Source organism: Crocuta crocuta, unplaced genomic scaffold (genome assembly GCF_008692635.1).
Source record: "Crocuta crocuta isolate KB4526 unplaced genomic scaffold, BGI_CrCroc_1.0 scaffold105, whole genome shotgun sequence".
NCBI classification, from domain to species: Eukaryota; Metazoa; Chordata; class Mammalia; order Carnivora; family Hyaenidae; genus Crocuta; species Crocuta crocuta.
Window position 1 is genome coordinate 676,860 of NW_027530499.1, and position 26,553 is coordinate 703,412.

Sequence of the window (26,553 nt, forward strand, 5' to 3'; positions counted from 1 at the left end):
ATTATTATATAAATAATATTAAATTTAGAGAATGATGGGAGAAAAAATCCATATTCCCATCATCAGAACAGTTATTTGTATGAACCATCTTCCAATTTTTTCCAACATTATTAACAATTAGTATACAATTTAAACATGGAATCCCTAAGGCCACCTAAACTTTCTATTCACTTTAGGTTTTAAGCAAATAATCTATCCAATTTTGTTAGATCATCTAATTTCTGGGCACTGACTAAAAGACTGGTGAACTGAATTAAGGGGTGATTTGTTTGGATTACCTAGTTACATACACCAGTTCATCTTACTACATGGACAGTAACCAGGGTGTGACCTTTTAGGTACATCCCCCACACCAGTAGATATCGAATTTAAGAAAACCATGATGTTTTCCTGGAATACAGAAATAATAAACAGCATTGCTGATACGCTTTCTCTGCTTCTCTCTTTCTGTTTTCAAGCACCTGTCTCTCTGAATATCAGAGGCAGCTTCGATTGTCTTTCTTATAGAATAACACGCTTAGGGTATGCGATATTCAAATGACAGACAGAGCTGGCATATCCAACAGTGTCCCTTTGCTGTCAGTTTTACCATCTGTTATTCTGAACACACACATACACAACATAGCAATAGAGAATAAAAGAGGCAAAAGGAGAGGAGGGAGAGGAGGCAGAAATATGGTGAGGCTCCTGTAAGCAAATGCCAGAACCAGGAAGCAAATGGCCATTTGCAGCACCGATTTGACCTCCAGCCGGCTGAGAAGTGAAGTTTTCCTGAACCCATCTGTTAGTTCGCCTAGACTTTTTCTTCTTGTTGCCATGGAGATGGGTATCAAATAATTATCATGGCCAAAACTTCCAACTGAGCTCAAAGTGTATACATCCTACAGTCATAGCCTTAATCTGCACTAAAATCCATATTTGACTAACTTGAAACTATCACTGAATATTCTGTTGTTTTCTGGTAATATTCAATATGGCTGGTATTTTAGCNGTTTGCAGCACCGATTTGACCTCCAGCCGGCTGAGAAGTGCTCAAGTTTTCCTGAACCCATCTGTTAGTTCGCCTAGACTTTTTCTTCTTGTTGCCATGGAGATGGGTATCAAATAATTATCATGGCCAAAACTTCCAACTGAGCTCAAAGTGTATACATCCTACAGTCATAGCCTTAATCTGCACTAAAATCCATATTTGACTAACTTGAAACTATCACTGAATATTCTGTTGTTTTCTGGTAATATTCAATATGGCTGGTATTTTAGCAAAAGGAAAAGGATAGTATCTAATGGTAGAAAGAGAACTAGGTTGGAAGGCAAAAATCCAGAAAACATTAGCTGTGTCCTGACATTTTTAAAGTTTATCTGGCACCAGGTACTTATTAGCTTTTCGGTTAATCCAAAGGTCTTTCTAATACCTTTCCAGTAATATCAGTTTCTTTGGAAGATATGTAGTGTTTTCAATGTAGCATTATTATGTTTGAAACCACTGTATTCAATAAGTCACATAACTTAAAAATGTGTAATGCAACATTGCAACTTCTACCTTCTCTATCAAACACCATTCATTAATTTAAAGCTGCAATCAAGTAACAAAGAATCTATTAAATACAATGCACATTAAATTATGTTAAATAAAATACTAAAATATTACTTGTACAATAAACTAATATACATGATTGTTTACTCAATGTAGGACTCACCATCAGTTCCCATTTTTTTTTTATAATCTGTGTATTCCCTAAGTAAGATATCTTACTTAGTAATATCCCTAAGTAAGAAACTACTATGTGACACAAATTGATGATTCCAGTTTTATCAAATTCTTATTCTTTAGAGACTCATTTGTATTTTCCTCTTTGAAATACATTTTCAAATATGTGACCTATATATAACTTCAATATTTATACTCGATGTGTTTGAAACTTTCTCTAATTCATTTATTATCATCTGCAAACCCAAAAGGATAATCTTTGTTTCAAACTTGCTCACTTAGGTTAATCTGCCTTTTTGTAACAACTGAATTAAGCTCCTTCAAAACTGAAATATTTTCAGTGAAGAAAATGAAAAGACATGGGTTCTTTCAGAAGCCCAGGAGGTCACACAGAGAAGCGATCTACTTTAAAGAACTAGATAACTTGAAGGTGGAGTCAACATGGCATTGAAGTAGGGGGACCGGAAGTTCACTCGCCCTCAAACACAGCAATGTTGAGGCCAGAAGACTTGGAATTCCAGGAATCCAGGCTATAGAGTGACAGAAGCCTCTCTAGAGCCTCATGGGACAACTTGGCAGGCCATAGGTGCATGACTGTGAACTGAGAGAGATAATACAGGAGGGGTACACATGGAGGGGAGGGAACCCCTTCTGTGGACAGACTAAAGGAAGAGAAAGGCTGTAGAAGTGTAGAATTGAATTCGAACAAGAGAAAAACCATGGACAAAGGAACAGAAAGCGTAGAGGAAGAACCAATTTCTACCTCAGTCTAGGGTTGTGGGGCTTTCTCTGGAATGGGGCCTGCTGCCCTACTTGCACACCTAGAGAGGAGGGGAACCTGGCCCTGGGCTCAGGAGCCAACTTAGAGGCACAGTTGGAGACAGCAGTCCTCTCCCTTGAGTGCTGTGGGAAGAAGGCAGATAGCCTCCAAGGACAAAAGACCCTGCAGGTGCCCACCAGCCAGAGGCCCTTTGTAGGCTGAGGCAGAGTGGCTCTATCCCAGGAGGATGCGTGGATGGTGCCCCTTTAAGACACTGGGGTTTGAATCCCAGCCAAGCGCCTGGGAGGCACAGAAGACAGTGGAATGGAACAAACTGGCAGGCTCGCACTTGCATGGCACTGTGAGGATGCCTTGAACAAAGTGGTTTGGGACACCAAATGGTAGGGGAGGGGGAGACAGGGGTGCCACCATTTTTCTCCCCATCACCAACAACGTGGGGCTTCAGGGAATGGACAAGGGCCCTCAGTGGAGGTGGAACCCCGCTACACCAAACTACGTCCCTCCGGGCCTGGTAACGGCATATCTACCAGAGCAAGACTGACATTGACTGAACCAGACAGCCCCTCCTCCAGACCAGCTCAGCCACAAGTTCCAAGGCACCATCAGATATCAGTGCGGCAGTTTTGCATTTTCTGATTTGATTCTTGGTCAATTTGTATTATATATATAAATTGTTTTTCTTCTTCATTTTCTTCCACACATTCCTTCCCTTCTCTAGTCTCGTTGTTGGTTTGTTTAAGCAGACGTTTTTAATTTGTTCTTTTTACACTTCTTCATCTCCTTCTTTATTTCTCTCTCTCTCTCTCTCTCTCTCTCTGGATTAAGCCATATAGTTTCTCTAATTCTCTGCCCGGTCAACTTTTTTTTTCTTTTCTTTTTGCTTACCCCTGTCATTTCTCTCTTTGTATAGGATAAGGCTTCTTCCACCACCACCCCTTATTTTTAATATTTCCTTTCCCTCCTATCAACACATTCATTCCCAAAACAACCCGGAGATGGCTTTTTTAAAAAAGGGTGAGGGAGGGGGACTTTCTTATCCTTCCTGAAATTTCTCACAAGACTTATAAAAAATCATAATTAAAAGAACGTCTTTCTTTTTTGCAGATTGACCTCCAAGAAAATAAAACTTAGTGTTAAATTTCAATTTTGGGGTGCATTTTTACAATGAAACTCAAATCACTTTCTAATAACATTATCTTACCCCAGTGAAACATGCTTTAACCCCAAAGGGCATAAAAGCATTAAGAATACAGCTATATTTCATATAACAGACATGAGAGTAAGTCAGGAGAAAAAACTGATACTTTAGAAATCAACAATTAGTAAATTCACTAACCAGAAAACTTCCCTTGGCTTATTTCTTGAATTAAGTACTCAATTTCATTATCTTCATTAATTACCTACAGCATTTCTTTGACCCGGGAACCATTAAATTTTTCCATTTACTTATTTATAATTAAATTCTGGTGTTGTAATTATCTAAGCTTAAAAACATCCTTTGTAATGAACCACCAACAGGTTTTAACTAAAATGTACACACTGGTATGTGCTGCATTGTTGATCAAGGCCCATATTCAACATGTAAAGACTCCACACCAGCCAAAGACCCCACATAATTCAAGAGACAGAAACTACAGTAAGTAAAAATATAGGATAGTTATAGGTACCCATGAAGCTTACATCTAGTATACGTATTCTGTTAGTTTAGGTTAACTTTCAAAGACATTCACAGTACCCATTTCCCAGTTGCCTTCTCATTTCTTATTTGTTAATTGCTTTATTTAATAGAAGAAATCAATCTGACATCTCTGTCACAGGGTAATTCATGTCTGTNTCACATAATTCAAGAGACAGAAACTACTGTAAATAAAAATATAGGATAGTTATAGGTACCCATGAAGCTTATTACATCTAGTATACGTATTCTGTTAGTTTAGGTTAACTTTCAAAGACATTCACAGTACCCATTTCCCAGTTGCCTTCTCATTTCTTATTTGTTAATTGCTTTATTTAATAGAAGAAATCAATCTGACATCTCTGTCACAGGGTAATTCATGTCTGTTTCAGTGTTTTTGCCCATGCTGTCCCATACTGCCAGACTCTCTTCCGCACTCATCCAGTCTGTGGACATCACCCTCCAACATATGCCGACTGCAAGAAGGTCCTTTAGTGAACTTTCTTCCATTTAAAACCATCCACTTTAGTTCCTTTCATATATTAGTGTTCTGTTTGGTTTGTAAGCTTTTCAAGAACAAGAATTACTGCTTCCTGACTCTTATAAGGTCCTAACAATTGTTATAGAGGTTGTATTTTTCCAGGTAGATACTAGGTAAATCCTACTGACATTTAGCTTTCCTTGTATTGGTATTTTGTTATCCCTTTCATGATGGGTTAAAAAAAAAAATTTTAAAAATGGCCAGCAGTAGTGAAAATGAGAAAGTGATTAACTAATAAATCAGAATAAACTTATACCTAGAGCCATAAGGAAACACACTGTTTATTCTTGTTACCATCCTCAGATAAACATGTTCCCAAACAAGAAGTTACGTAGAACAGAAACTGGAACGGTGAGGCAGATTCCCCTCAAAGGCATATTAATACTTCCACCATGTTTTCATCTTGTCCCAGCCCCATACATTTAAGGATAGAAAGAGAAAAGTTACTTCCCCTATTCTCCAACTGGAGACAAGAGTTAACAAGAAAGGGGTGCCTGGGTGGCTCGGCTGGTTGGGGGTCCGACTCTTGATTTTGGCTCAGATCATGATCCCAGGGTCGGGGGATTGAGCCCTGTGTCAGGCTCGACACTGAATGTGGAGCCTGCTTGAGTTCCTTTCTCATTTCTCTCTCTCTCTCTCTCTCTCTCTCTCCTTCTCTCTCTATCCCCCCTCACTCCCCCTACCTCAACTCCTGCTCTCTCTCTTACTCAATCCCTCTCTCTCTTAAAAAACAAATAAAAAAAAAGTTAACAAGATTGCACAAGGGCATAATTAATTTGGGACCCAAAGTCAAAGCTAAGTAAGAATTCTTTAGGTCTGTCTGCTACAGTTCAACTTGACCAGGAAAAACCAATCTGAGAACCCTAGCCAGGTATCTCTTCTCTTCTTTGATGTTTACTACCTCTTCATCAAGCCCAAGAACCATCTCCAGATATCAGAGAGGTGACTGTCACATCTATTCACCAAAATTCCTTTAACAATGGAATTTTAGAATGTCCTTCTATACTGGTAGTGGAAGAAAGATAAACAACTCCATCAACTTTGGAAGTAGAGGTTAGTGGAAATGTTTGCTTCAAATGGCAGTAAATTATGGCAAATATCACACACACAACACATACAATAATCTGTAAGTTTTATATACAAATGGATATAGAATTCAATTCACTGTTCATCATTTAAAGTGTTTTTATAAAGCTTAGCAGATTTAGGGATATGAAATGCCATTAACAAAAACTTTCACACTATAGTATTTAAGAACTGACTTCACAGGTAAATACATTTTAATTCTATTTAAGCAAACATTTCAGTCGTTAGATCATTTAAAACCTCTGCTAAATAAATTCTGCCCATTAGCACAAAAATAGAATTTCAGAAATCTTTGCATCACTCTCCCTACTATGGTTAGTCATGATTTAAATAACAGAAAACACAGGATACTGATGCCATACTGCAAAACCATATCTGTTCAGAGTGGCCAGACAGAGCTCATTAGCCAAAATTCTTGCCTTAGGTTATCCTTTCTTTTTCATTAAAAAGAGAGTAGATATGACAATTGTGACATAACAATTTTGTTAGAAAGAATGACTAATAAGTAAAATTCAAGTCATGTTAAAAATACAAACCCATGGGTTACCAAAATAAACAGAATGCAACAAATTTGCTCAGATTTAAGCGTGGCATGGAAAGGCAATGAATACAGCAGATCACTTAGAGTAATACTTCCAAAGAAACACATTTTTGCAGATTCCTTAAAGAAATCCCTAAGGTATAGCCAATAAATAGCTGATGTCTTATTATACCAAATTCCTCATAACTAAATGCTTTATAATAAATACTTTTAGCAGAAATTAAAGAGACATCATATTATCTTTTTTTTTGATCTTTTACTTTAGAATGTTCCTAGCACAATGCTTGGTCTTATAAAAGAATATATTAAATTACCAGAACAAATTTGTGTGTCAAAGAAAGTGATCCCCAATTTAAAGTAGAGGCAACAGCCTCAAAGAGAGCCAAGGCCTCACTCGAGGTTGTATATCGGGTCATATGGTCAGGATCTATGCCCAGGTTGGTCTAACTGATGCCAAGTCTTACCAGATAGTTAACTCCCATTTCATGATCTGAGTCTCAAGCTTTCTCCTTTTAGCCCTCACTTGTCTGCCCTCAATATCTGTTATCTCAAAGACAGTAAGATCATATTTTCAGAGGACATTCATTTGCATCTAATAGTTCACAAAATATTAAAAAAAGAAATCAAACTCACTATAGGTGAGTTCTCCTGGACAACAGGAAAACAATAACTTTATGGTATTAATACTAGTTATATATTAACAAAATACCAGGCATAATTAATTTACCCATGAAAACAGTATGCTTATCACAAGCAAACAAAACAGCCCAAATCTGGATATGTACATTTTATGATAGTCTCAATATGCCATTTTTAAAAGAATGAAAAGAGAAAGTGCTCAAAAATAACTGGATAAAAGAGAAAGCAAATTAAATAGCCAGAAATTGGAAGATGGGAAAGCAAGTAGGAAAAAGATGTGAAGACTATAAATTAAGAAAATCACTATCAAAGTATTTACAGAGATTTGTTATAATGAATTGGAAGGAAGTATAGTAACACGTGCCATCCTTAGCAAGGGGAAATGGGTTACAAGGAGTGACTCAACGAATCAGGATTTACCCCTGACCTGAGGGAGGTTTAAGTTGCTGAACAAACTGCGCATTGTTATACAAGGGATGAAAGGGCACAGATTGGGTAGGAAATCAGTATTACCTGCTGCAGAAAAAGTACCATAATTGGGATCACTGTATCAGTGGATATAAACACTTTAAGGCCCTTGACACATATTACTAATTTACAATGTTATTAGCAGCATTCAGAAGGTAAGAGTCTTAATACACCCTAATTTTAAAATGGCATTAAAAAAACCTTTTAGCAATGTTAATAGATAAAAATGAATACTTTATATTCATTTGCATTTCTCTGACTCCTCATGAAGGGTAACAGCTGTACTTATCATTTGGCTTGTCAACTTTCTCGTATCTAGTGTTTACTGATCTGATGACTTCCTAACCACCTTCTTCCTCCACTTATCTTACATATATTAACTATTTGGTTATGTATAAGTATTCATCACCAGCTTACACCTATTGAGAAAATGTTCTCATTGGACAATATGAACACCTACATTCTAGAGGAAGGAAGAGGCGAGGGAATTCTGGAAGACTAAGAGGAAAAAGTTGGAAAGTCAATGAAAAGATTGATAAGGGAATATATATGGCTCCAAAGAAGCCCGGAGAGAAGCTTCAGGAAGCAAGAAATAGGATGGTCAAATAAGCAACAGTTCATAAAACTATGACCACATATATCTTAAGCTTTAGAATATTTCAGTGTTAAGTTTTCACAAAGACAACACAGTCATGTATTCAACAGTTATCTATCAATAAATATGTACCTGACAGAATACTGAACATAAAGAATTAGACAGAGACCACAGTTTAGGAGAATCTGGGATAGGAGTGTATGCACATGTAGAATTTGAAGGGACTAGTGGGACAATGGAGATAAATAGAACAAATGGTCAGAAAGAGTCAAAAGCCAAAAGATACCCTAAGGGACTAGTTTCTCCTCTCAGACTAATTTAGTAAGTAACTCCTTTAAAAAAGTACATTGTTTACAAAAGATAAAGTGATTTGTAAATCCAAAAGACTAGTAACTGGGGACCTGAAAAGAAACACGCGCGAACTGACAAACTGTCCACATTAAGAAAAAGAAGCACTCTAAAACGTGTGAGGCTGAAGAAGTTTTAAAAATAGTTGTTTCTGATTTCTAGTTAAGTTCCTGCAGATGCAGCAGCTGCAATCCAGTAACAGAGTATGCTGAGGTTCAGCAAACTCCGTGTCACAATGTATATACTAAAGGCTTCATCTCAGAATAACAGATGAATGCAAATTTTAGGCAGGGAAATTTCTTTAAAAGATGAAAGTCTTATTCGATCACATAGCTGATACATGATCCAATTTCCTTTGGGTGAACTGTAGCAAACTGCAGATGTTTCTTTACTCAAAATGTAACCTACTCTGGTTTTACTTATGTTTCAAATGTAGACTGCTTTAAATTACACATAAATATCACCTTCAATCTGATCACTTTTAGTCATAAATATGCTAATAGTAAAAAAAAGAATAAAGAAAAATATTTGAAATAATGGTATAAATTTATATATAAATATTTAATGGTATACATATTATGACTGTATTTATATTTTTAAGTGTGTTCATGTAGACATGGAAAGCTAAATAAAGTTTATCATCATGAAAGGCATTTTAAATATTTTTTAACATTGAGGTTACTTCATTTTATGTTTGAAAAATACCACCATGATTTTAATAGCAGCCATTTGCTAATTTCTATATACCAGACACTATACTAAGTATAGTTTACAATAACAGTGAAACTCTCAAGAAAAGTAGGTATTATTATTATTATTATTATTATCCCCACTGTGAAATGAGGAAACCAGAGTGTAAGAAAGAGAGACTTACGAGGGCGACTTAGTATACTTAGTGTGTATGTGTGTGTGTGTGTGTGTGTGTAGAAGGAAGAATGGAAGAATAAAAAAATGGACATATTCACATTCTCATAGGAGATCCCTATGCTGTGTTGACTGTTATGCACAAGTTGATATGCACAAGTTACCCTGGGTAACAGAAAAGGGCTGTCTGAGGAAATAAAAGGTACACAAGGTACCTTATAGGTCTTAGCACTGAGCAGTAACAACACACACACCATACATTATCACCAGCATGCCCTAAATAAGGCAAACCCAGAAAAAATAGACCTCTGTTCTGTACTTCCAAGGCCTAGAACAGTATCTGACATATATCAAGTACTAATAAATACACTGAATAAGGGGCAACTGGGTGGCTCAATCAGTCAAGCATCCATCTCTTTATTTCAACTCAAGTCATGATCTCATAGTTCATGGATTCAAGCCCTACATTAGGCTCTGTGCTGACAGTGCACATAAACTTAAAAAAAATTAATAAATAAATATGCTTAATGAATATGTAAGTCAATGTTCCATACTCTCTTTTTCATCTCTCTCCTGGCCCATCACACTGTGAACTTTGCATTTTCTCCCTTTCTCCTCTCCATTCCTCTTACCACTCTTTGCACCTATGTAAAAATTGCCATTGCCCTATATTTACATTATGAGATTTTGAAATACTTACCCATCTATAATGGAAATTAAAAGAACTTGGAAATGTTTCCTCCTTAAATATCCACCAAGTGATTCTGTTTTCACTAATAAAACGGTCATATCTGAATTTGCTATAGGAAATTAGAATATAATATAAAGAATGTAATATAAATGCCTATAAACCTACTAAGTTTCTATATATAAAGGAGTTTGAACACAAAGTTATCATTTGACCCAATAATTCCATGCCTAGGGATATATCTAAGAGAATGAAAACATATGTCCACACAAAACAAGTACATGAATACTTGTAGCATTATTAATAATAGAAACGATAATAATAAGGAAACACCAAAATGTCCTTCAACTAATAGAAAAACAAAATGTGTGGTATAATCATACAATTGAATATTTGACAATAAAAAGGAATAAAGTACCAAAACATACTAAAATTGAATGAACCTTGAAAACATGCTAAGTGAAAGAAGTCAGTTGTAAATGGCCACAGATTCCATCATTCCATTTATATGAAAATGGTTCAGAACAGGCTAATCTATAGAAACAAAGTATATTAGTAACAGTTGCCAGGAGCTAGGGAAGAGAGATAATGAGCTATAGGATTTCTTTTAGAACGATGAAAGTCTTCTGAAATTAGATAGTGGTTTCAAAATATATAAAGAACTCATACAACTTAAAAACATACAAACAATCTGATTAAAAATTGGGCAGAGGAATATACATCATGCTACTGGAAATCAAAAGAAAGCTGGAGTAGCTATACCTATGTCAGACAAACTGGACTTTAAATTAAAGACAATATCAAGAGATGAAGAAGGGCATTATATAATAATTACAGGGTCTATCCATCAAGAAGAACTAACAGTCATAAACATTTATGCACCGAATACGGGAGCACCTAAATATTTAAAACAATTAATCACAAACAGAAGCAATCTTATAGATAACAATGTGCTAATAGCAGAGGACTTTAATACTCCGCTTACAGCAATGGATACGTCAACCAGACAGAAAATCACTAAAGAAACAATGGACTTGAAAGACACATTTGACCAGATGGATCTGACAGATATATTTAGAACTCTCCATCCTGAGGCCAGGGAATTCACTTTCTTCTCAAGTGCACATGGCATATTCTCCAAGATAGATCACATACTGGGACATAAAGCAGCCCTCAATAAATATAAAAGAATAGAGATCATACCATGCACACTTTCAGATCATAATGCTTTGAAACTTGAAATCAACCACAGGAAGAAGTCTGGAAAACCTCCAAAAACATGGAGGTTAAAGAACACCATACTAAAGAATGAATGGGCCAATCAAGCAATTAGAGAAGAAATTAAAAAATATATGGAAACAAATGAAAATGAAAATGAAAATGAAACAATCCAAACTCTATGGGAGGTGGCAAAGGCAGTACTAAGAGGAAAGTACATTGCTCTCCAGGCCAATTTCAAGAAATTAGAAAAAGCGCAAGTGCAAAATCTAACAGCTCACCTAAAGGAACTAGAGGCAGAGCAACAAGAATGCCCTAAACGCAGTAGAAGAAGACAAATAGTAAAAATCAGAGGAGAAATAAACAACATAGAGACCAAAGAAACATTTGAACAGATGAATGAAACCAAGAGTTGGTTCTTTGAAAAAATAAAATTGACAAACCTCTAGCCAGGCTTCTCAAAATGAAAAGAGAAAGCACCCAAATAGACAAAATTATGAATGAAAATGGACTTATTACAACCAACCCCTCAGAAATACAAGCAATTATCAGGGAATACTATGAAAAATTATATGCCAACAAATTGGACAACTTAGAAGAAATGGACAAATTCCTAAACACACACTCACTACCAAAATTCACACGGGAAGAAATAGAAAACCTGAACAGACCCATAACGAGTGAAGAAATCGAATCAGTGATCAAAAATCTCCCAACAAATAAGAGCCCTGGACCTGATGGCTTCCCTGGGGAATTCTACCAGACATTTAAAACAGAATTAATCCCAATTCTTCTCAAGCTATTCCAAAAAATAGAAATCGAAGGAAAACTCCCGGACTCATTTTATGAAGCCAGCATCACTCTGATTCCCAAGCCAGACAGAGATCCAGCAAAAAAAGAGAACTACAGGCCAATATCCTTGATGAATACGGATGCAAAAATCCTCAACAAGATCCTTGCAAATCGAATCCAGCAGCATATCAAAAGAATCATCCACCAAGATCAAGTGGGATTCATTCCTGGGTTACAGGGCTGGTTCAACATTCGCAAAACAATCAATGTGATACATCATATCAATAAAAGAAAAGATAAAAATCATATGATCCTGTCAATAGATGCAGAAAAAGCATTTGACAAAATACAGCATCCCTTCTTAATAAAGACCCTCGAGAAAGTCGGGATATAAGGAACTTACTTAAACATCATAAAAGCCATTTATGAGAAGCCCTCAGCTAACATCATCCTCAATGGGGAAAACAGAACTTTCCCCCTGAGATCAGGAACACAAGAGGGATGTCCACTCTCACTGCTGTTGTTTAACACAGGGCTGGAAGTCCTAGCATCAGCCATCAGACAACAAAAGGAAACAAAAGGCATCAGAATTGGCAAAGAAGAAGTCAAACTTTCACTTTTCGCAGACGACACGATACTCTACATAGAAAACCTGACAGACTCCACCAGAAGCCTACTAGAACTGATTCAAGAATTCAGCCAAGTTGCAGGGTACAAAATCAACGTACAGAAATCNGTTGCAGGGTACAAAATCAGTGTACAGAAATCGGTTGCATTTTTATACACCAATAATGAAGCAACAGAAAGAGAAATCAAGAAACTGATCCCATTCACAATTGCACAAAAAACTATAAAATACCTCGGAATAACCCTAACCGAGGATACAAGAGATCTGTATGATGAAAACTATAGAAAACTTATGAAGGAAATTGAAGACACAAAGAAATGGAAAAACATTCCAATCCATGAGCATGGATTGGAAGAATAAATATAGTTAAAATGTCATTACTACCCAAAGCAATCTACACATTCAATGCAATTCCAATCAAAATTGCACCAGCATACTTCTCAAAACTAGAACAAACTATCCTAAAATNAACTTGACAATAAACTATTTGTTAAAAAAAAATTGGGCAGAGGACCTTAAAAGATATTTTTGCCAAGAAGACATAAAGCCAACAGATGCATCAGAAGGTATTCAACATCACTCATCATCAGGGAAATGCAAATCAAAACCACACGAGGTGTCACCTCACACCTGTTAAAATGGCTGTCATTAAAATGATAACAAGTGTTGGTAAGGATTTGGAGGAAAGGGAACCCTTCTACACTGTTGGCAGGAATATAAATAGTTCAGCCACCATGGAAATAGTATGGAGGTTTCACAAAAAATTAAAAATGGAACTACCATATGATCCAACAAACCCACTGCCGTGTATATACCCAAAGAAAATAAAAACAGAATATTGAAGAGATATCTGTACTACCATGTCCACTGCAATATTATTCACAACAGCTAAGATATGGAAAAAAGTGTCCACCAACACATAAATGAATAATGAAGATGTAGTGTATATGTACTATATACAATGGAGTATTATTCAGCCATGAGAAAAAAGGAAATCTTGCCATTTGTGACAATTTGGATGGACTGTGAGGGCATTATGCTAAGTAGAATAAGCCAGACAGAGAAGACCAAATACAGTATATCACTTATATGTGGAATCAAAAAAAAAATAAATAAAATCATAAAAGAAAGAAGATTGGTAGCTTCCAGGGGCTGAAAGTTAGGAGAAATAGGAAGAAGTTGGTAAAGGATACAAACTTTCAGCTATAAGATAAATTAGAGACTTAGAGTCAAGGATCTAACTTAAAACATGGTGACTATAGTTGATAATACTGTATTATATCATTGAAATTTACTAAGACAGTCAAACTTAAATGTCCTCACCCAAAAAAGGATAAATATGTGAGGTGATAGATGGATGTGTTCATTAACTAGCTGGCAGGAGTCCATTCACAATGCACAGATATCAAATCACCATGATGCACATTTTAAGTATCTCACACCTTGGTTCCACATTTGTTCATTGTCTTTCATCTCTTCTCTTCAGTAGGTGTCACAATACATCACAGCCAGCCAGCTGTGAATATCCACTGAACTCTAATTTCCATGAGAGTTGTCTCAGGAACCAAGGGGAAAAATGGAAAGAAAAGGACATGAACCCAACAGAGTTTAAACCTGGTGAACCTGGAGGCTGTTACTCTCACTCACTCACTGCTATTTCTTGTTCAGGATTAATAATGGTCTCTATTTTCTTTCTGTAACCCTGAAGAGGCTGGTTTTTTCCAGCCCTTGCTTCACTTTGCAAACTGTCCCTGAAGTCTATACTCTGTACTTCCCCCAGCTCCAGGGCAGAGCTCCCCTTAAACTCACAGATCCCTTAAGAAATTGTTTTTGTTGTTGTTTTAAATTATCTGTTTTGTCCTCGTGGTACCATCCAAATATCCTCTCCTGGCAATTCTGACACCAATTCAATAATACCACCTTTCCTTAACCAACTAGCTAACTGGCTCAATTCAATTTTTTCACAAAGTCAACTGAATCTTCCACTTCAATTCTTAATGAAATATCTTTTTTCCCCTAATTCCCTGCCCCAAGACCCTTCAGCAATGTCCCACCAATCTCATCATTTTCTTTTCTCACCAATAACCACTAGGATAACCTCACCTCAAACATAATTATGTTTACAAAACATCTGTGCAGCATAGGAAACACCCAGGGAAGTGCTTTTCTAAGCCCCTATCTGTCTTCCGTACAGAAACCAATGTGAAAAAAATACCTCTTGTACGCAGTTTGGCTTATTTAATTTTGTGAAACTGCCCAGCAATCTATTTCACTTCTCAGAAGTACAAGTTGTGACCATCATTTAAATAACTCTTATAAACCACTGACCTGAGCCAGCAGAAATAAAGCACCAGCAGATATGCTGGTGAAGTCTCAACATCTATACTGCCTATTTGTAATCCCTAAATGCCAACCTAATGCTTTATTAGTTCCCAGACCATACTTTTTAAAAGAAAAAAGGTGGGGCATCTGGGTGGCTCAGTCGGTTGAGCATCCAACTTCGGCTAAGGTCATGATTCTCACGGTTCTCAGGGTTCAAGCCCCATGTCGGGCTCTGTGTTGACAGCTCAGAGCCTAGAGCCTATTTTGGATTCTGTGTCTCCCTCTCTTTCTGCTCCTCCCCCACTCATGCTGTGTTTCTCTCTGTCTTAATAATAATAAACATTTTAAAAATATATTTTTAAAATAAAAGAAAAAAGGTAAACCAAAGCCATGCCACATCTTGTAATCACTTCCTAACAAATAGATTTAATTGGGGAGACAAATAGCCCATACTGTAACATTCAACTAAAGCATTTCCACTTTAAAAATCTCATTTCTACAGGACATGGTAAAAACGTTGACAAGAACATTACACATTGCATGTAGTCTTGAAAAATAAAACAGAAACTATTAGGGTCACAATGATCCTGCCTAAAACAAATGAAAATAATGTTACATTTTTATATCATTATGCATTTCCATGGCCCACACAAAAATCCTACAAGAAATATAGAGCAAATGTTATTCCATTTTTGATGGAAAAAAATGGTTCTGAGACAAGTGGCTTGTACCAATGCCACTAGTTAGTAGCAGCACCAGGACTAGAATAAAGTTGTAATTCCTACTGCTGTCTGCTGACCCCTGGGTTATCCAGTCCAAAAAATTAGTACATCCAAGCTTGAGCAGTTATAAATAAAGTGTGTTGGAAAAAATATTAAAAAGTGAATTTATGGTCTTAATTCCATGGCTCATTCATTCCAATAGATATTCAAAAACTTCCTCCATATTATATATTCTTCTCAGTAAAATGAAATTGGTTGATGTTTAGCAATCACTGAGCATCCACAATGTGGTCAGAGCTGACAGAATACAGATATTCTTGGCATCTAGAAGTTTGTATTTGATAGAACAAGTAAAATGTAATAGAGACACACAGGGGTATGCCATGTGACTGCACAGCCATGAACTGGAGTGACACATCTACAAGCCAAGGAACATCTTGTATTGGCAGACCTGAAGCTAGAGGAGGCAAGGAAAAATCCTCCCCTAGAGCCTTCAGAGAGCACAGCCCTGCTGACAGCTTGATTTTGGACTTCTGGCCCCCAGAACTATGAGAGTATAAATGTCTATTGTTTTAAGTTTTAAAAAATGTTATTTCTAAACATAGGCAGAGAAAATCTAAGTTAGGGTATCTGGGAGCCCAAAATCACTAACCAAATGTCCTAATCTGCTGAGAATGAAAACCTGGAGTTTAAAAACTGGAGGAAACAGGAAGAGTTACAAGGACTCAGATGTTCCTTTATGAGATGACCAGGTGGATGACATTGTAAACGAAGAAATAAGAACACAAAGAGAATAAGGTGGAGAACAAGGAAGAACTTGTTTTGACACACTGTTGAGTCTGAGGTCCCTGAAGCACATCCATGTGGTGATATGCTGCTAAAAATCAGGTTAAGAGCTCAGGAAAATGAGGTTAAGGCTAGAGCCCAAACGGACACGTCAATCATTCAAGGAAAGCAAACAGTAAAAGGGCTAAGAAGGAATCCTTGTATAATATCAACATGTAAGAAAAGCATAGAGGAAATAAACTAAAACAGGAAGAGGAATTCAGCAACATCACATACTAAGAAAAACGATGCAGTGACAGAGCTGGGATCCAGAGGAAGTAATAACTAGTGATGATAGAAAGGGTCACCTAAGGAAAACCAGGATTGACAAACAGTCCACACAGCCTTGAAAAGTCCCTCCATATTACCTCCTAAGTTGACATCATTTTTTCATGAGTACACAGCTTTTCCACATATTACCCAAATAGTATGCCCCTAAAAATGCACCCCCTATTATCTCTTTTGTTGACAGGTTGTTTTTTTTTTAATATTTTTTATTTATTCCTAGGAGAGAGAGAGAGAGAGAGACAGCGTGAGCAGGGGAGGGTCAGAGAGAGAGGTAGTCACAGACTCTGAAACAGGCTCCAGGCTCTGAGCTGGCAGTCAGCACAGAGTCCGACACGGGGCTCGAACCCACGAACCGCGAGATCATGACCTAAGCGAAAGTCGGACGCTTAACTGACTAAGCCACCCAGGCGCCCCTTTTGTTGACAGTTTTTAATGGGAACTATCTCCCTCAAATTTTGCACAACCCATCTTTTACAACAGTTGGAAAGCTACCTTCTTATTCCTTTGATGCTCTAATGTCACATAGTAACTTTTTCATAGGAGATATGCAAAGCCAGACACAAATCACAAAAGCATAATATTTAAATTCTTTTCTCAACCAATTTTAATTTGGTTCCCCTTGTTTACCACTCTCACCACCACCACCACCCCTCCCATCCTCTTTTTTCGGCCACATCTTTCATTCAGATGTTGTGAGGAATAAGGAGATTAAATAAATAAAGAAGAGAAAATTCTCACCAAGGCAAAGTAAAATCAATTTACACAGCTTCCATTTGGAAAGGGATAATACACATACTGAATATTCATTTCTATCAGCAGTTTATCACTCTCCTCCACACACAAACACATACCAGTTTTCTAAATTAAATCACCACTTTTCTGTATACTGAAGAGAAATCTGAAGCTGGATCTTTCATTTGGATAAGCTCCAATTATGTGTTTACACACAAGGGAATACTATTTGGCATGACTTTCATAAACAAGCAGGCAGTATGGCTTTTCAGATTTGTGTGAGGAAATATAGAAATTCCGCTACTGAGAAATCTGTCTGACTTCCAAATAAGAGGGGTCATAGTGTGTCTACCAACTTTTTCCCAGAGTAAAGCCAAGGTTCAGGGAGCACTCTATTAATACAGCAAGGTTATACACATGCAGCATTTTTTCTAATTTTTTTTCATACCACCTGACATTGAAAACCAATCCAGGATGCTTCCCCATCCTTCACAAAATACAAAGCATTGCCCACTGTAGCTGACATTCACCCAAATCAGATAAACCAACAACATACAAAATGTCATGTTTTGACATTTTTTAAATGCCATTAGGAATAGACCTTTATCATAGAATCTAAATATTGGAACTGAAAAGTCTCTAATAATTAATATAAAATAATCTACAATGACTTCATCAGTCTTATTTTTAGACTTTTCTCAACAAGTTCCATAGAAAAATACAATTAAAAGAATTACTCTCAAAGGGAAAATTAAAAATCCTAGGAAAATTATACTTTATTTTTCTTTTATACATGCATACCTCTGCAAGAAAGGGAAAATGCTGAAAAAAAACTGGCAGATTATCAGCTACTATAAATTACCTTACTATTCAACAATTCACTTTTTTTGAAGCGAATCACAGTCCTCACAGAATGATATACACATGTGTTTTGTAGTAACACTTTCTTCAGTGTTGTAATTGGATTCTTGGTAATAAAATAGAATAGTTAACACTCTGAGTAACCAAGTATCCCAGTTGGATGTAATATTATAGAGAAGGATCCCTATTACCAGAAATATCCAGGCCAAAGTTTAAATTAACTTGGCCAAGGGGATCTGGGTGGCTCAGTGGATTAAACATCTGACTTTGGCTCAGGTCATGATCTCAAGGTTATTGAGTTTGAGCCCCACATCGCGCTCTCTGCTGTCAGCACAGAGACTGCTTTGCGTCCTCGATCTTCCTCTCCCTCTGCCCCTCCCCTACTTCCTCTCTGTCTCTATCTCTCTCAAAAATAAATGGGCAGAAGACATGAACAGACACTTCTCCAAAGAGGACATCCAGATGGCCAACAGACACATGAAACGATGCTCAGCATCCCTCCTCATCAGGGAAATACAAATCAAAACCACACTGAGATACCACCTCACGCCAGTCAGAGTGGCTAAAATGAGCAAATCAGAGAACTCTAGATGCTGGCGAGGATGTGGAGAAACGGGCACCCTCCTACACTGTTGGTGGGAATGTAAACTGGTACAGCCCCTCTGGAAAACAGTGTGGAGGTTCCTCAGGAAACTAACAATAGAACTCCCGTATGACCCAGCAATAGCACTGCTAGGAATTTACCCAAGGGATACAGAAATGCTGATGCATAGGAGCACATGTACCCCAATGTTCATAGCAGCACTCTCCACAATAGCTAAAACATGGAAAGAGCCTAAGTGTCCATCAACAGACGAATGGATCAAGAAGATGTGGTTTATCTATACCATGGAATACTACATGGCAATGAGAAACAATGAAATCTGGCCATGTGTAGCAACATGGATGGACCTTGAGGGTGTTATGCTGAGCGAAATAAGTCAGGCAGAGAAGGACAAATATCATATGTTTGCACGTATAGGAGGATTAGGAGGAACTTGACGGAGGAACAAGGGGGAGAAGAAGGGCGGAAATGGTGGGGGAAAGGGAGAGAAGCAAACCATGAGAGACTCTTGAATGCTGACAAAAACTGAGGACTGATGGATGTGGGGGGAGGGGGGATGGGCATGGAGGAGGACACTTGTGGGGATGAGCACTGAGTGTTATGTGGAAACTAATTTGACAATAAACTATTAAAAAAAAAAAAAAGAAAAAAAAATAAATCAACATATAAATAAATTCACCTGGCCAAAGACAAAACTATTAATATAATTACATTTGTAATGACTGTCCTGTTATCATCCTGCCCCTTTCCCTTTGCTTTCAAGGGCCATTTAGATTAACAAATATGTAAATTTCTACACTTATACAAAGCCCAACCATTACAACAGAGTGTGGCAGCTGCAAAAGATGAAGCACAGATTCCATGCACTAGACAGCCAGGTGCTTAGCAAATGGTTTTAATTTTCTGGATGAAAGTCAGCAAGAAGCAGGTAGCAAGTACTCGGCTGAGGAAGCCAGATAGACTGGGATACACTATAAGGATTATTAGACCATGGGCAGAGGTTCAGCAGGCTGGAGGAAAAAGGAAGGCTGGCCCAGCTGCCAGCTGCAACTGGTTCGTGGGCAGGTGGAAATACAGAGGAGCTGGCACCTACGTAGAAGGCAGAATGAGTGGAAATTATCATCTAGACAGCAGGGATGGCTGGGGCCAAAAGAAGTGGCCATCACAGCTCTGGCAAGAAAGCATTTTCATGAAAGAGATTCAAGACAAAATAAACCCTCTTTCCCTAACACTTTCTTACCGGTCCATAATAAACATTTCATTGTTGCACATTTACCAAATGTGGCTTAATGGTCTGAATTTTTTAAACTAATATTTCTCTTTATAAATCTAAATAAAAGATTTGCCATTCTCTATGTATTCATTACTTAAAATTGCAGTTACACTAAAGCAATACTGAATGTAATCTGCATTTTTTTTTATTTATAATTTGAGTAATATCATTACTAACACAATAAACATTGTGCTTTTAAGCTAATAATTCAAAGGATGTTTGTTAAAGCAACTTTTCAGTGACTTAAAACTTTAGTGGCAACCTCAGCTTTCTACACTCTCAGGGTACCTTGAACATAACTGTCAGAGATGGCAGTGTAAAAGATAGTTATTGCTAAACCATTCTCCTACTAACTCATTCCATAGCCTCAACAGGACAGCCCCTAAATTACTGCCTGCTGGAAAAGAAAATCCAAAAGAAATAAAGACAATGTAAAAAGGTATCCATTAAGTTCATGTTGAGCATCAAAAGAGAAGTAAATGGAAGTACTCAGCCAGCCCAAAATTACTTCCACTTTGATAAGCACCAAGGCTGCCATTTAAATTAAAACAAGTGTAACTGTGTTACTTGTAACACAAGTGTAACACAAGTATAACTTACAACATCTCTGAAGCAGAACCTGAAAGCACCACATTCCTAATCTACCAGTTCCTAAAATTAATTACAGTTCATTTGAAAGATACAGTTACTTCTGATCATTTAACTCTAATTCTAATGACTTAAGAACCAAATGAATGGTTGAAGTAATTACACATCCATATCTTTGGTTAGACTGCCCAGCTAAACAAGCAAAACAACCTTAGTGGAAGAAGCAGCAGTGAAGGAGCTCTTGCAGGGTAAACAAGAAGCTACAATGAGTTCCATTTAAACTAAATAAAACCTAGGTACAAGTTTAAATACAAAAAATGGCCAAAAACAATACCAATTTTTACTAAAAGCTAAAGGATGACCAAGTAAATAGCACATAACTACAGAAAGTCTCAAATTTCTTAAACTGCTCATTTAACTCCTTCCCTGTGTCTCCAAAAACTACACTAGTAAAGTGGGCCCAGAACATATACACAAAATAGTGAAAAAACATGTGAAACCAAACTAAGGTGAGTTTGAGACATACAGCAAGCAGAAGGCAGGGATCCGTCCCCCATTTCACAGTATCTCAAGGTAGCCTTTGCATCCCAGGTAAACAACTACTTAATCCCCAGATCACAAGTGTACCATAGCATACTTCAAACTGAGGTCTGAGAATACACAAGGCAGCAGACACCAGAAATTGTGTGTTTCCCTCTTCCTCAGGTCCTAATGTCTTCATTAACTGCATATTTTACATCTAAACTTAAAAGCAACCAACTTCTACCACTCAAATAGGTGCCCTTCTTATTTGTGTCATGGATCACAGTGCCAGGCACTACTCCTTAAGAACAGAGGCAACATGACCGCTAAATAAATAGTTTGCAATAGAGAGAAGGCCATCATTCTGGGCAAGTAGTTTTGAAGAACTGCAGTTTCAACTGGGAAAAGCAAAGAGAAAATGAATGATCAACATACAAGATACTATCAGCAGTTTTTATATAATAGGAAATTTCAGTAAATCATCATCAACCATTAGATTAATTAAATGTAGTTGACAAGCTTTTTTATTGTTTTCACATTATTTTTAATTAATTCATAAATTGATTTGCTTTTAAGATTGTATGAATAAGCATAAGAATTAAGTATAAAGTAAAGGGAGTGTTATATGAGAAAGCCATTTTGAGGTAATTCTTTGAATATGATCTATAAAAGAAGAAAATCAATAAGCAAAAATCAATAAAAAGAAGAAAAATGATTTCACAACTCAAACTTTAAGGCTGACACCTGTTAAAGGAACAAAGTTCATAGAATAGCATTTGATTAAAAGAGTGGAGGATTTTGAGTCACAGCATGAACTACAACCCAATTCTCCAGTATCAAATATTCTCAAATATTGCTCACCAAATGTCTGTATGACATGTAACAAAATGAACAAATAATTCTGGTGGTAGGATATTCATAGATATTCCTTCATTATATAGGAAAGATAGGGCTCACAGAGGTTAAGTTACTTGCCAATTACCACACAGCATTTGACAGCACCAGAATTTATTTTTTCTTTTTTTTTAAATTTTTTAAGTTTATTTATCTTGAGAGAGAGAGAGAGAGAGAGAGAGCACATGCAAGGGGGGGAGGGACAGAAAGATAGGAAGAGACAGAATCCCAAGCAGGCTCCACGCCATCAGCACAGAGATAGGATAAACCACAAACCATGAGATCATGACCTGAGCCGAGATCAAGAGTCGGACGCTTAATGGACTGTATCACCCAGGGTCCCCTGACAGCACCAGAATTTAAATTCAGGTCTATATCAATCCACTTAATTACCTGTCATCCATTTTCTTAAAGTGGATGTGAACACAAAAAGCAGTAATTTTTTTAAGAATGTTAAGTATCTTACTTATATTATTTAAACCTGAAATCATCTAGTCAAGCAAGATTTTCCTTTATAAGCACCCTTCTAAATACTTTATTAAAGAAAATATTAACCTTAAAAATAACACTGCCAGTTATTTTACCAGTAAAAATGGGTTTATCCGTAAATAAGAGAACTGAAATCCTGAACAAGCAAGCTATTGCAAAACCATTGGTAAATCCAGAAAACAAAGAAGAGAAATGTTATTTTATGGAGAAGTTGTAAGAAGTTGAGAGGGGATGTTCTGAACAAAAATCTACTGGAGAAAAGCAAGAGTTCAGAGTGATGATGCTTTCTCATTGGTTGAGTTACAGGAATAGTTGATTTCTTATAGGAAATGCAATGTACCTTTCCCTGTTGGGGGCCATAACTGATGATCCTCTCCTGTTGAGATTCTTTTATTAGGGGTCTGTAACTGATAATACTCCTGAAATTGACACTGAGCGTACCTACCAGCCTACGCTTCTAACATGCCCACCCTTGCCTTTGTGTAGTTTCACTTTAAGTAATTCTCACAAAAGGTACATCCTACATTTTACATCCTGAAGTAAAAATCAAAGAGCGTATGTGACTCCTTACCTGGGGCACATGGGTGGCTCAGTAGGGTAAGCCTCCTGCTTTGGTTCAGGTCATTACCTCTCTGTTCATGAGCACAAGCCTGACATCAGCCTCTGTGTTGACAGCTCAGAACCTGGAGCCTGCTTTGGATTCTGTATCAGTCCCTCTCTGCCTTCCCCTGCTCACTCTGTCTCTCTTTCAAGAATAAATAAACATTAAAAAAAGTTTTATTAAAAAAAAAAGCATATGTGACTCCTACTGAAACAGTTACATATGTATTATCCAAGAGTCCATGCCAAAATTCTCACCAGAAAAGCTATGAACTAGGATAGAAATAATCGAAGATGCTTAGATGATGACTGTCAGCTCAGGAAGGCTATATTAAGGAACCATTAATTATTACTGAAAATAACAGCAAAGTGCTAAAAATAAAACTGAAGTGGATAATGGATACACTTACTGAAACAGTAGGTACAGAGAATAGAAACACATAGTTTAAAGTTAGGGAAGGTGAAGGCTTCCTCAGGCAGAAAAGAAAAACAGTCAGAACGTACAGAACTGGGGAAAGGAGGGCTTGCTCTTGATGGATCTGGGATAGAACTATAACTAGGCTTCAAAGTCCTGTAGGCACACTCTTAACCTAGCTGAGCATCTTCCAAGAGCTGGCAGTTAGCAGCTGCAGCCTAGCCTCAATGCATCCTTCCCAAGGGAGAGAAAGAAGGTGGCTTGGTGGGAAAAAAGAAGTTCCATCATGTGACTTCAAGAGTTCCTCTGCTCCAAATCCCTATTTGGCAGCTGATGTTGGGAACTCTTTCAACAAGGAATAAAATGTCTTCCTTCCATAATGATATAAATAATAACCAAATGTTAATTAAAATACTGTACTCTCATCACAAACCTAAGAATCCTAGAAAGACAGCAGGATATTTAAGTGCTTATGAATGAGACAGGTTCTGCATTTTCAAGGAACTTACACTGTCATGATTTCCTCGCTTACACATGGAAAAACCAACTTACTAGGACAGAAATTACCTGATTTTTGTAAGACTAGATTCAAAAATCATAATAAAGTGCATACTATTACTAGTAAAATAACATGCATTTCAGAGCTTTTATCACAGCTATGGAAGTGTTTTCAATTTTTGGAACACTAAAATTGATCTCCCCAGCAAAGTGAGGAGAAAATGTCGCTTGTAGACCACCTGGCAGCTCCCGCAGGAGTCAGCTTGGCACTCAGCACTCAGGGAAACTCTTTTGGAAGAGTCTAAAATGCAAAGATGCTAGCCCTGAAAACTCAACCAGAATTTGCAAACCAGAAATAAGGAGAGTGCACATTTTTGTATGTACAGAATGGAAAGAACCTCAGATAAATTATTTTTTTCACAAATCAGTGACTACTGTTAATCTGTAGTAGCCTCAAACTCAGAAATTAAGTGAATGTAGGCATAAAATGTATTTTCTTTACCCTAGTTAAGTAACACAAGTAAGAAGTAAATGTTTTAGCATTCAGGATAGTTAAAAGGATTTGAGAGCACACTTACTTCAAGACATTTTGCTAAGCTCTATCCTTACCGTTAACACATACTTCAAAATACAGATCAGATGCTAATGTCTCAGTTTTGGGCACACACACAACACCATCACGTTGTTACTGACCTTCCAATTGACACACACCGGAATGGTTCCCCTACATTTGTTCTGGGAATTGCTAGATCGCCCAAACGCTCTCCATCTTATGAAAATACCTCGCTCACTCAGCCATCAGAGGCCAGAGAATTCAGAGCTTCATTTCAGTACCTAAAACCTTCAGAAGCTTCCTTTAAGATGCAAATACGTCCTGGGAAAGGTAACAAGTTAAGTCACTCCATTTTCTCTAAGAAAAACTGGAGTTTCTTTAACTAAGACTTTCTTAGGTCTTAGTAATTGAAAGTGAAGAACCAACAGATGCAGGAGGGAGTAAAAAAATCGGCTCGGAAAAGGAAGTGGGGAAAAATCCCTAAGGGCAGTTTTTACTTCTACAACCATCAGAAATTCTGGTTGGCCTTTAACCACTGAACTCTCATCCCCAGTGATTCGACCAACATCAGATTTGTAATATAAACCAAAAATTAGGACGCACAAAAATAATGGTAGAGACTAAATCCGCTGGTGCCATGCTGCCTTCGATTATCTCCATCATCCTACTGAATGACGAAATTGTAAATGTCTATTTTTTAAAGCCAATTCTGTGATCGATTGTGCCCAGTGAAGAGCCACTGATACACATAAGAAGTTTAATAATTTTCTTTGACTGTCACTAAACTACCTTCATTTTATCCTTAAGACAAACTTTTGAATCCCTCCTTCAGGACTTTTTAAAAAGTGCTCAAACTAGGCACAATAAAACTACACACACAAAAAGGACCAAGAGTCTCCAACATTTCCCAGGGGCGTTATACTGAAAGATGACTTTGAACAACTTTCCTCAAGATACACTCATGTGTCCAGTGGAAAACTTCCCCTTCTCTGTAGACATTAAAGTGTTTAAGTAAAGAACACCTAAGAACAAACTTTGTTGGCCACCAGCAGGGGAGCTCTTCAGCTTTTGTCCCGAACCCATTCAAACAAAAGAAGCCCGAGTCCTCCACCCGACGCCTCAGACCCGCACCCCGCGGGGACTCGCACACCCCTGCGCGCCGCACCATCCCCTGCCCCCTCCACTTACTCCTCAGCGCCCCAATGAGCAGGGAGCCGTCCTTAATGAGCTCTTTAATGAATTTGTTGGTTCGCTCCAGCTCAATCTCGTGACACTGCAGGCGCTCCCTGAAATCCGGGCTGTCCAAGTAGGAATCGCTGAACTCCAGAGTAGGCAGCCCCATGGCACAGGCGCTACCAGTGGCTGCCGGGGGCACGTCCGGACCCGCAGGGAGGGCGGGGGCAGCCGGCGACCGCGGCGGGCGGGGAGGACGCACGACCGCGCGGAGCGAGCCCAACGCTGGGGGACCGCGCAGAGGAAATGGGCCCCGAGAGCCGCGCCGCCTGCGCCCGCGGCGCGCAGACGCCTCCGGGCTCAGTCTTCTCCCCCTGCGGCGAGGAGGGTGCAGACTCCGGCGGTGGGCCGAGGCGCGGGTCCGCTCAGGTCGGTGTCATCAGGGCGCATCGTCGCTGCGAACAACGAGGCGGCCGAGGCTCTGGGCCGCGGCCGGAGCAGGAAAGTTATCTCACGGCGCGCGCACACTTCCGGCACCTCCACTCCCCTCGTCTCTTGACAGTCGTTTGTGCTCTGAGCCGCGGCGGCCCGGCCAGGGAAGCCCTCCCCCTCGGCGGACGCA

General features: G+C 38.0%; 1 protein-coding gene across 1 annotated transcript in view; it reads right to left on the bottom strand.

Annotated features, from left to right (window-relative positions):
• ARHGAP42 (Rho GTPase activating protein 42) overlaps nt 1–26,465 on the bottom strand; it is a 277,788-nt gene extending 251,323 nt beyond the window's left edge. The window contains exon 1 of the mRNA XM_077766719.1: nt 25,947–26,465. Within this exon, the coding sequence (XP_077622845.1) occupies nt 25,947–26,100 (154 nt within the window). The 5' untranslated portion in view covers nt 26,101–26,465. The remainder of the gene's footprint in view (nt 1–25,946) is intronic.
• Nucleotides 26,466–26,553: the final 88 nt, after the last annotated feature.